The sequence below is a fragment of the Engraulis encrasicolus genome, chromosome 18 (assembly GCF_034702125.1).
Source record: "Engraulis encrasicolus isolate BLACKSEA-1 chromosome 18, IST_EnEncr_1.0, whole genome shotgun sequence".
In the NCBI taxonomy this organism is placed as follows: Eukaryota; Metazoa; Chordata; class Actinopteri; order Clupeiformes; family Engraulidae; genus Engraulis; species Engraulis encrasicolus.
This window is the reverse complement of record NC_085874.1, coordinates 53,268,945-53,281,758: the sequence shown is the minus strand read 5'-3', so window position 1 is coordinate 53,281,758 and position 12,814 is coordinate 53,268,945. Positions and strand designations below refer to the sequence as shown.

The 12,814-nt window shown below is 46.7% G+C and overlaps 1 protein-coding gene across 1 annotated transcript in view; it reads left to right on the top strand.

The window, feature by feature from the left end:
* Positions 1-5,861: 5,861 nt before the first annotated feature.
* Positions 5,862-12,814, top strand: part of pcmt (protein-L-isoaspartate (D-aspartate) O-methyltransferase) — a 23,388-nt gene continuing 16,435 nt past the window's right edge. The window contains exon 1 of the mRNA XM_063222250.1: positions 5,862-6,036. Coding sequence (XP_063078320.1) covers positions 5,862-6,036 — 175 coding nt within the window. The remainder of the gene's footprint in view (positions 6,037-12,814) is intronic.

Here is a 12,814-nt window from a genome sequence, read left to right as displayed (position 1 = left end):
TGGTGTTGAGATTGAAGGGGTCCATGGTGCATCTGTTTTTATCTTGACACTTCTCTTTGCGGAAATCTCACTGGAATGGCACCTCTATAACATAATAAGTTACAGATAAGACAAATGAGGCACACACGATGTTCCCAGGAATATATAGGCTAATGTCAAGGCATTTCACTTCACATGCAATTTGACAGTGTCATTAGTAGAGGTATATGTTTGATACATGACTAACCGTTGCTCTGGTAGTGATAACACAATGCCCCATCGACAGCTGTGATGCCGAGATGATCTTCTGGCTGTTGGTGGAGGTGGCACGGTTTGGATACTGAGCGAAGAGCGTCACACCGACGCCTGAAGTGCTCTGAAAAACAAGCAGGATACACACCTTATCAAACGACACCACGCAATACATCCAGCCGCTTCAATTTAGACGACGTGGTATTGATAGCAATGTTTTGAGTGAAACAGCAAAACGGACTAGACAGAGCATCTTATGACATCCTATGTCCCATCAGTCCTTATAGAACTGGTTCTAATGAGGCGATTTTTTACTCAAAAGCCCTAAAGTGCGATAGCATTGCATGTCTTAGCTGCAGGGCAATGCAGACAGACGGCCCTTCCATTGCCAAGAGAACTACAGTATGTAAACAACAGACAACGTCTCGTCGTGAATTCTCGTTTGAACAGGCCTGTAGTTGAGTGGTGCTAGGGGAAATTCTGGGTTGTCTAGTATGTGTGCTCGAAATGCAGTAAACAAATTGTTTATATTATTCTCTGACTACGTTTAGCTCTCCTCCGAGTCAACCCCTAGCAGCTGGTGAAATCACACACACGACCATGCATGCTAGCTACAGAAAGCAATATATTTGCACCAGGAAGACGTTGAAAGGAGTACCATGAGTTATTTACAGATTACGGTACGGAGGGAGGGTGTCTACCACTGACTTCTACAGTGGTGTCTACACACCTGATGCACGCCAAAAACATACACGCTTTGGTCATAATACGAATGACATTCAACTTGGAATTAAGTTGCTTAACAAATCGACAGACCAAACACAGCTAGAGCTCTATTAATATTGAGGAAACAAGAGCTAATAACAGCTAGCATACCTACACCTCAGTCATTTTGGTCAAACAGCCACATATCGAGAGCTATACTTGTACTTTTCTTAAATTTTACTTACCAAAACTGCAGAGCTTCCGACAGAATACGGATTAGTACATCCAAAGGCACAACAAGACCTAAGTATTAGGAAAGTGAATCAATGAAATAATCCATCAAAGTCGTGATGAAGTTGTTCAAAGTAGGGACTTCCCTGGAGGGAGTTTTTGGCACGACACCGGCACGGGACTGACTGAGTCGAACGTCTCCTTGACGACGCACTGTCAATCAAAAAATAATTCTAAAGAATGTCAACTGTCAATCAACCCAGATAACAGCGCTCATTGGTCATTTAAACTATTTTAATAACACTTTCAGACAAGGGGTCGGTCAAAAAAGAATACCAGGGTGGTTTGAAAGGGACGGGAAACTAACGTTTGAAAGAAACAGTGCATGCATGGCATGAATTGCTTCGGAGGAACATTGCTTCAAGTCGCACATAGAGAAGCATGGAAAAAGGCACTCTACTTCCTACTTCCGCCGCGTTGATGGCGACGTCCCGCCCCCCGCCGTTGCATCACAACAGAGTAGAACGTACCTTATCCCCTTCCTTACTGTATCATTGCTCTCACTGGATATTGCGTAGACGCCAGTTTACATTACATTTTTGGCTCAAGACAGTTGCTTTTATAATAAAAGTTACTGCTGCCAAACCACCAGACTGTCCCAGGCCAGTTGACATCACACAGACAGTGAGATGCATCAATTACAGTGTATTATGTTTTCAAAAACGTATGTGAAGCATGAATCCACGTGCTGTAACAAGCACTAGGCAAACGTTGATTGTTCAATAACGCGCCTTTTTTCGACACAGAACTGTTTTGGATGTGGACACACGCAAGAAGAAGAAGAAATGTAGCCTAATGCCTATCGGATAACATGAGTCACAAGTGCGCTGAGTGGGATAGCTAAATTGTAGCACAATAGTCCCTGTCTTGCTATTACTATATGTGGATTACACCTTGGAATTTGGGACCATGATTGTGGAAACACGTGGATTACAGTTAGAGGTTGGGATACATTCTGGGATACATTCTGCGGTCAAGACAACGCAAGGTAAGGGCACCGGGATATTGGTCCCCCCTTGGCTTGGTTACAGAATTCTTGCTTACCAATATCACATCCCCCCCAAACCCCCACTGTGCCTGCTCATTCGTTTCTCAGCCTTGAGTTTCTGGTCTGTAGGCTACGCCTATTGTTTTATGAGTCAATATTTCGTTTTGCACAAATGGAGCACCCTCGGTTAGATTTTCAAAGTGGTTGGAAAGATTAGACCATTCTTTATTTGTGATTGGCAATGCAGATCGTGTTAGGGTAAAAAAAACCTGATTGGGCCATATAGGCCTAGGCCATGTGAGATAGGCCAGGTTAAACAACTGAACATTCAATTAGCCTACTTCATGAGAAATTATGAGCCTACTGAATGGAATGGGCTATATTTGCCCAGTTCTTTCTTCATAAAGTTTCATAAAATGAACTGTAGGGACTAGTTATCATAATAATTAAATTGCATTTCCTCACCGGAAATGCTGGTGTGTGCGTGCTCTTAATGCATTCATTGCCCTTCATGCATGTGTTGCCCTGCATAGCCACAACACTAAGGTGTCTAAGGTCGAAGGTGACTTGTTTGTTCCATTAGGTTGCCATGGATTCTGTGACATTATGTTGTATTGGTAGGCTATGTGACAATGACTGAAGTGCCATCCAAAAATGGTCTGGCCCATCCGAAACAGAAATTCTGGCGCTGTGGCTGCCCCGTGCGAATCAAGATCAGTTTGCTATGAGACAGAGCTCATTCTCTAAAAAGCGGTCCGACCTTTGTCTCCCTTTGGCCAAAGTCTAAAATCTGACTTGTTGGGTCCGTGGCAATTTATTGGTAATTGTACACAAAATTGTCTTATTTTCGTGATATAAATGCATGCATCCACAGCCCCCCGAGAGGGGCCATGTCAGCTTTCGTTTGCATGTATTAGCTCACAGTTATCCGAGTATGGATGGTGGCGATCAAAGGAACCATAAATGATTTAATGAGCCATTCATGGTTTCACTGTACAGGTGGTGTGCATTTAGACTTGTATGGCTTAATCTTTGAGACAAATAAACAATATGTTTTCCCTTTTCGATATGACAGTGAAGCAATGTCAGGAAGTGAGTGCCGCGTAGCAGACGAGTGCCCTATACCGTTAGCCCCATAGTAGGGCCAAGAAAATTAGCTTCTGGTAACTTTTATCTGCATCTTTCACCCCTGTAAGCTACCTCCTGCCTCCTGAGTCTGTGTGAGCCCATCAGTGACCTAACCCTACCCACCGTAGCAGATTAAACCACTGTGTGCAAAGGACTGACTGTGCTGTGACCCCACAAGGAGCGGATTGGAAACTCTTCCTCGCTGTGCTGTGTGTGCTCTGCTGTGCTGCGTGCTGTGTTCCAGATACGTATAGAACTATCCCTGCTACTCTGAGTCTTAGGCCTACGGCCCGTTCCCACTTTACCGGCGACCGCGTTGGCGCGGACGCCTTCAATTCATTTTCAATGGAAAGCGGCGACGCCCTCGCAAAGGCTTCTGAGCGGGCCGTTACTAGCCCACTGGACGTCCAGCTCAACTCCATCCAGCTGTCGGCGACAGAAGGCTGACTGTCAGGTCCTCTATTGTAACTCGAGCCCTTTCTTTTAAATTGCAAAGTCTGGCATCATGTTTTAGGCTATCCTGCATGAAGAGGTTATTCATAGCTGCCATAACTGTCCATTCCCCACCAGGTTGCCGCAGCCCCCTGGCCTCCCTCGTCTCCGGCCGACATCCTCCTCCTCCTCCTCCTCCTCCTCCTCCTCCTCCTCCAATGGCCAGGTCGTCCCTAAAGCAGTCTAACTAGTGTTTGTGTGTGTGAAACAGGACTGTATGACCCCCACTAATCCTGGACTGAGAACTCGTAGTTGCTGTGTTGTGTTATGCCGTGCTGTGATATTGTGTTGTGTTGTGCACTGCATGCAACCTGCTACAGCAAGGCTTACTGACTATTGGGTGCTGTGCTTAACCCTGTTCATCTGTGCTACAGCAAGGCTTACTGACTATTGGGTGCTGTGCTTAACCCTGTTCATCTGTGCTACAGCAAGGCTTACTGACTATTGGGTGCTGTGCTTAACCCTGTTCATCTGTGCTACAGCAAGGCTTACTGACTATTGGGTGCTGTGCTTAACCCTGTTCATCTGTGTGCAGGCAGGAGAGCCTGCTGGAGCGGTCGACTGGACTGTGCCCTGGGCTCATACCACCACCGGGGGGAGACATACAGAGACACCCCAGCCAGAGTGTTCGTGGTAACGGTCGTCACGCCCTTGGAACCCAGAAACCGGAATTCGGATCCCGGAACTCGGAACCTGGACCTTGATCCCCAGAGCGTAGGATAGAAACTTTAGGGCTGGACTGGACTATTTTAGTTCCTTTATTTTATATCTCCAATAATTGTTCAAATAAATACTTGTCTTAAGTCAGCTTGGTGTCTGTAGTGTACAGTGGTCTCCCTGGGTAGATTGGGGACAAACTGCGGCGGCAACAGCACCCCCACCTGTGACAGTTTATTTAACCATGTGCTACATTTTATCATCCTGTACCTAAAGGTGTTTTTCGTTGCAAATCGGCATGCATGCAGTCAAAATCAGAGTGGCGTTCATGGACAAAAAGAGACTGCGTGTGCAAAGCTGCGGTGGCAACCCAATGGCCCTGCATGGAGGTCCAAACCGCCAGAGTCCTTGGCATTATTGTATTGTGTTTTGGATGTGCTTAATAGGCTACCCTATTGTGTTTGCTTATTGCTGACTGATACTCTAAAAGAATCATTTGAAGTTTCAATGAAAAACATTTTCCCCCCTAAACTCTACGTTTAACCCCACCAGTTATGCCCTGTCATATTCTTGGTTTCAGAAAAGCCCTAACCCCATAATGCACGGTGTACCATCTGAGGCACGCTGTAATAGTCATTGAAAGGTTAATAACCAACTACTCTACTACATAAGGGCCTTCAGTAATGCCCTATGACTCGGCCTTTGCCATTCCGTTAACAACATTTATAATGCTGCGTTTTAATGGGTTTAACTGATTTTCACAGTCAAATTATACTCGCCTGACTCCTCATTGATGAATATACACTGCAGTGATGTTTGATTTTGTCCTGTGTTCCTTTACCTTTAGTCAAGCATGCAGTGTAGTCAGGTGTATGCTAATGGCAGTGCCACTAGTCCTTAGGCCAAGCACCAAAGACATTGTTTGTATGTTATATGCCCCCGACCCTTCCTTGAGCACCTGCCACCCAAAAGTGCACGCCACTGATTGTATATGGATGGCTGGGCTTGTCAGCCTCAGGAAGTGGCAACCACAAAGTGTTGTTTTGTTTTCTTAAATGACAGCTGCATGACATAAAAGCAACATGTGGCATAGGCTGTTGATCTTTTAAAGCTGAGGGTGTCGTACGTCATGTGTTAAGCTCACGCATAGAGGTAATGAGCTCAAGCCCCCCTCCTGCTGGAAGACCGCGGCACAACAGAATTCCTCACCAAGAAACCTTCGAATACCTTCCGTTTTGGGCACATATTCAGACCAAACGTGGCTTATTTGCCTTTTAACATGCATAGTCCGGAATGCGCGTTATGCATTGCCATACTCGTGTGTAAATAAGCATCTGAAGAAGGGTTTAAATGAGAGGGGTGCACAGATATGCCAAGTGACGTACCCACGCCATCTGTTCTGGAAGTGGTTACTTTTGTAGGTAAATCGTTCGGCGCAGGCGCGGCTCTGACAGCCGGGCTCTACTTGCTCCGCAGAGTGTGTTTAATAATGGCCTGGAAATCAGGAGGAACGAGCCAGGCAGAGCTCGTCAACAACCTTCGCAGTGAGTGTTATGTTGATATACATAATCCTGAGGAAGAAATCCATTGCACACCAAAATGTTGCTTTTCCTGTTGCTCTTCTCGCTTTCTACAGACATGTCTGCAAGCCTGCCAACTGCTGCCCATGCTAGCTAGCACTAGCTAGCACTGCACAACGCTAACTTGCAAACGGCAACGTTGCAACTAGCTGCATTAGATACAGTCGTATAGCAGGGGACCTATCGCCTATATACACCCAGTATTTTGGTAGATCGTGAAATACAAAGTCCTAAATTAGCACCGCTATCCAGAGGATAAGAGTGCGACATGAACTGTAAGTTGCTTGCTGTTGCATGGGCTCCCTTCCCAGATGACAGTCTGTCTGTGCGTCACACATTGGGTTGTGTTGCTAGGAAAGCTAATGGCTTAGAACTATGGTCATTTGCCTAATGACAGCAAGCCCACTCCACTTGTGTGCTATATAGTTCAGTAAATCAAGTTTGTGTTTCTTTTCTGGCGTGGCCTTGGAATAAATGCCTTATACAGCAGCTATTTGACAGTATGATGCTCTGGCAATGGAGTGGAGTATGTACTTCAGGCTTGCTAACTGTGTGCGTCTGCTAGTTCTACATATTTTATTATATTAGGTAATGCATTTGACATGGAAGTGCAACCTGACGGTTTGTTTTTCGTGCAACGTTTTCAACTGCAACTCTTCGTCACCATGCATGCTGTTCCTTGCACAACTTACTGCTTCTTGCTGAAAAAAGGCTTATCTGGTATGCTGGATCTTTGCAACCCATCACACAGATATGCCATAGTACAACTACACCTACAATCAGTTAGCTAGAAGAAAGGCATCTTGGATTGTTGTGTCTGCAGTCTGCACAGCTCGTCAGAACAATTTCGATGATTTATGGAAGTTTTCAGAACTATGTCGCTGCTGTCAGGATGCATCCGATTGTAGTCCTGTGTAAAGAGGGCGGGGCAGCCGGAAGAGCCCTGAACGAATGATTACTCAAAATAACAACAATCCTCTGTCATTCCCTTCTAATGTCGACTAGTGCTGGGTTTACAATAAGTTATTTGCAGTTGTGGACACATGTTTGTCTAAGGAAATGTCTTCGTTTGTTTGGTGTTACTTCTGGTAACTCTTGATGTTTGAGTTGGCATATTACGTTATAATATTTTTCAATAGCTGTCTGGTTTAATGGGTCGCCATCAATGTGTGTGAATGTGTTTGTTAATTAGTGGTTGCTCGTGAGGGTCATATTGGTATTTAATGTCAAGATTAAATATTTAGTGTCAAATGAACTTGTCCACCACCGTAAGACGCTTCTAATGCCCTGTGCCAATTCAAAAGCTGGTATTCCAGCCAGGTGGCTATATTTATACCCACACAGATACGTGATCTGAGAATCTACTGCTGTAAGTACGGAAGCTCAATTTCCACAGTGCAGCAATCCACTGGAAGTTCTAGAAACTACTGTAGGCATACTGTTGCCCAGTGGTCTTCAATCATTTCCCCCCCGAGGGCCAAATTGTGTAATGCAAATGAGGCTGAGGGCCAATCAAATCGTCCGACCAGATGGCCCCAGATAGCACATATACTGTAGTATACCCGGTATATTTTCATTTGTTCCAGGAAATTTGTTTCATGGCGGGCCAAATGTTTGCCATGCCCGGGCCGGATCTGGCCCGCGGGCCGTCATTTGGAGAGCACAGTGTGTAGCCTAATGTAACTTATTCTCTTCTTACAGTATGTGTTATAGCAGGCCTAATGATTATTCAGGACCCCATGGGGAAAGCCTTGGCAGTTTCCAGACTGTGCTGAAATGTCTGTTATGAGCTCATGGATGTTTGGATGATGTGGTGTGTGTGTGTGCAGGGTCCCTGCCAGTGACGTCTTGGGCAAGTTAGGAACACACTACAGTATCTGAAAAGGCGCCCCATCCAATACATACTGTCATGACACACTACAGTATCTGAAAAGGCACACCATCCAATACATAATGTCATGACTCATGAGGACTCCTGGGCCCGGGACGACTGACCCAAACCCGTGAGCCTCCCTGGGTGCTGGAATGAGGCAGTTTTTACCAGATCCAGGTGAAAACGTTTCCGCTTCAACCAGAACACGTGACGCCTGAAGAAGGGGGTTCACACACAAAAATACAAAAGTGGAAGCCAAACAAATCCTGGTTGAAAGCTGTCTACCATTCCTATCTAGTCTTTTGGTTGTCCTGCTCTGAGGTCAGACATTTTTTTTTTTTGGATGTGCTTTAGTTTAAACTACTCCTGCAGTTGTTACCGTCATAGCCAAACGCAGCCAGGTGCCTTTTCAAAGGGAAGCAGTGCAGCTATTTGTGGCATTTCCTGAAGGCTGGGAATCCTAACTAAGTAGTGGAGGTGTGCAGCAGGGCTTGACATTAACTTTTTCACCCGCCAGCCACTGTGGCTAGTAGTTTCCCCGAGTCACTAGCCATTCAGGTATTCCACTAGCCACACATTTTAAATTGTTTTTGTTTTCTTTATCATGATAGTGTACGTCTTACCTCAGAAGATGAGGTGCTAAAGTAAAGCAAGATAAGTGTAAAGCTTTCTATATGGAAGTATAGAAACTTAAGAGTTACTGAGCTTTTTCTTGAACTTAAATACAAGCAATTGATACACAAGGGGTAAACAACAGAATATAGGCTACTATGATGCGTATGTCATACCAAGGAATAAACTGCGAGCCAAATTGGCTAGTGACACTGAAAGTATACTAGCCACAGCCAAGTTTTACCAGCATTTGGCCGGTTGGCAAGCGCCAGTCTCAAGCCCCGGTGTGCAGACTAGGGCGAATACTCTCAGTCTCCATCTTTCTCTGCAGAGGTTTACAGGGCGAATAGTCCATCTTTCTCCGCAGTACTTGTTCTTTTATGTCTGTAGAGTAGAGTACTTTTATTAATCCCGAGGGAAATTAAGGTGTCTGACAGTTGAGTTTACATGAATACACAGATACAAAACAGATTACACATTATTGCACATTGCAGTAAACATATCTCTGTATTTTCTCTGTGATAGGTTAACTTGAATGGTCTATCAACTCAAGCAGTCTAGCATTTTGATTCTGAGGCTTGTTTGTTTGTTTATTTTTGGTTTTTTTGCACATTACGTTTTCAGGAAGTCCAGTCCAGCCTTAGCTTAGTTGTTTGAATTGTGAAATGTTTTGAGGGCCCTGTTTGCTTTCCTGGCTTTGTGCAGTATGCCGTCAGTAAAAAATACGATGCAGAGTCCAATACATAATTCATATGGTGAGATTTTGGTTGAATGAATACAGCGACCCATCTCTTCACACACACACCCCTTCACACACACACACACACACACACACACACACACACACACACACACACACACACACACACACACACACACACACACACACACACACACACACACCCCTTCACACACACACACACACACACACACACACACACACACACACACACACACACACACACACGCCCCTTCACACACACACCCCCCTTCACACACACACACACACACACACACACCTTCACACACACACACACACACACACACACACACACACACACACACACACACACACACACCTTCACACACACACACACACACACACACCTTCACACACACCTTCACACACACACACACACACACACACACACACACACACACACGCACACACACACACACACACACACACACACACACACACACACACACCCCTTCACACACCCCTCCCCTCCTTCCTTGTGTGTCTTGTCCTCCTCTGACCTCCTCCCTTGGCTGCCTCTTAGCAGAGCTGCAGAGTAGTCTGACCCATTTTGGCCGCCTCGCCTCAGCTCGCCTCAGCTCAGCTGCAGCTATAGTTAGCTGAGGCTGGAATGAAGCTCACCTGCCTTAAGGCATGCCACTATTATTACCATACATGGGTTTACCGTTTACAAACATTCGCGCTGTGAGGAGGGGCAAGATGCTAACTGACAGCAGTTTCCACCAATCAGAGGTTGAAGAGTGGGCAGCCAGGGGCGCACAGCCAGGGATTGTTTACAAACTGGAAACCCATGTATATGAGCTGGAAACCCATGTATATGAGGTTTCTGTTTTCCTTCCGTACTAATGGTTTTACCTGTAGTAACACACACACACACACACACACACACACACACACACACACACACACACACACACACACACACACACACACACACACACACACAAGCGCCTGGGTCCGCCCATACTAGGCTCCTTTCTGTGACGTCGTTGCTTATATTTTGGCATCTCAGTCAGGCCCTTTAAAGAGAGGGATATTCCAAATTTCCCTGTGATTCAGAACCAAGGCAATTAACCCGTTAAAACATTGTAAATTTGCTGTTATCAGAATGTCAATGACCAAGTCGTAGTGCATTACTTATGGCCCTCTGTTAGGTCATAGTATTGTAGTACTATGGTACTTAACCTTTCAATGACTATTACAGCGTGCAGCGGGTGGCATTATGGGACCACGCACAGTTCTATTATTCCAGGCAGTTGAAGTTGAAATGGTCTGGCTTCCCACAGTCACACCACCACTACTACTACTACTACTACTATTACTAAGTTACTACACATTAGTGTTGCACCGATACCGATACCAGTATCGGTGGATCGGCGTTAAAGTGGTGGTATCGGTACCGATGAGTACCAACAAATAGGGCACCGATACCATTTATAGGTGCTTGAATGACACTTAAACAGCCTTGAAATTAGTTAGTTCATAGAGGTATTTAAAAAGTATAAAAAGTATTTTTCCTGTTTCACAAAGGTAGGCAGCAGCCTGACAAAGCCATGCAATGATTTTACATCCAAGTAGTATGCACTACAGCCCTTCATATATATATACATTTCAAATAGGGTGGTATCGGTATCAGTATGGTATCGGTATCGGCCGATACTGCACAGCCAGGTATTGGGTATCGTATCGGCCGATACTGCACAGCCAGGTATGGGGTATCGTTATCGGTATCGGCCGATACTGCACAGCCAGGTATGGGGTATCGGTATCGGCCGATACTGCACAGCCAGGTATGGGGTATCGGTATCGGCCGATACTGCACAGCCAGGTATGGGGTATCGTTATCGGTATCGGCCGATACTGCACAGCCAGGTATGGGGTATCGGTATCGGCCGATACTGCACAGCCAGGTATGGGGTATCGGTATCGGCCGATACTGCACAGCCAGGTATGGGGTATCGGTATCGGCCGATACTGCACAGCCAGGTATGGGGTATCGGTATCGGGGCCAAAAAATGGTATCGGTGCAACACTACTACTACTACTACTACTACTACACACACACACCTGCTGCTGTAGGAGGTTGTGTCTGGCCTGGCCTCATGTCCTGTGTTGCTGTAGGAGGTGGTGTCTAGCCTCCTCTCTGGCCTCCTCTCTATTGCTGTCGTGTAGGAGGTTGTGTCTGGCCAGGCCTCCTGTAGGAGGTGCTGTCTAGCCTCCTCTGTGGCCTCCTCTCTTGCTGTAGGAGGTGTTGTCTAGCCTCCTCTCTTGCTGTAGGAGGTGGTGTCTGGCCTCCTCTAGTCTGGCTTCCTCTGGCCTTCTCTCCTCTCCTCCTCTCTTGTTGTAGGAGGTGTTGTCTGGCCTCCTCTCCTCTCTTGTTGTAGGAGGTGTTGTCTGGCCTCCTCTCCTCTCCTCTCCTCTCCCCTCTTGCTGTAGGAGGTGTTGTCTGGCCTCCTCTCCTCTCCTCTCCTCTCCTCTCCTCTCCTCTCCTCTCCTCTCCTCTCCTCTCTTGCTGTAGGAGGTGTTGTCTGGCCTCCTCTCCTCTCCTCTCCTCTCCTCTCCTCTCCTCTCCTCTCCTCTCCCCTCTTGCTGTAGGAGGTGTTGTCTCCTCTCCTCTCCTCTCCTCTCCTCTCCTCTCCTCTCCTCTCCTCTCCTCTCCTCTCCTCTCCTCTCCTCTCCTCTCCCCTCTTGCTGTAGGAGGTGTTGTCTGGCCTCCTCTCTTCTCCTCTCCTTTCCTTTCCTCTCCTCTCCTCTCCTCTCCTCTCCTCTCCTCTGGCTGTCGGCTCAGGCCTGTAACTGGAGCAGATGCAGCTGTCCCTGGCACCTCCTGCCTTGTCTCACCACCTGTCTGTACCAGGGCTCTCCCTCCATGACTGAGGTACCCTGAGCATGGTACCGTCCCGCCGCACTGCTCCCTTTGGGCGCCATTGGGGGCTGCTCCCTTGCACGGGTGAGGCATTGATGCAATATTGTTGTGTGCACTGCAGTGTTCACTTGTGTGCTGTGGAGTGCTGTGTCACAATGACAATGGGAGTTGGAGTTTCCCAGTTGGGCTTCCTCAGTACACTCCTGGTGTCTGCACATGTTGGTTGGTGGGACGGTGACGGTATGGTGCTTATTTGGCAAGGGCTGTGATGGTGTGGTGTGTTTATTTGGCAAGGGCTGCTGCGATGGTGTGGTGCTTATTTGGCAAGGGCTGTGATGGTGTGGTGTGTTTATTTGGCAAGGGCTGCTGCGATGGTGTGGTGCTTATTTGGCAAGGGCTGTGATGGTATGGTGCTTATTTGGCAAGGGCTGCGATGGTGTGGTGCTTATTTGGCAAGGGCTGTGATGGTGTGGTGTGTTTATTTGGCAAGGGCTGTGATGGTGTGGTGTGTTTATTTGGCAAGGGCTGTGATGGTGTGGTGTGTTTATTTGGCAAGGGCTGTGATGGTATGGTGCTTATTTGGCAAGGGCTGCGATGGTGTGGTGCTTATTTGGCAAGGGCTGCGATGGTG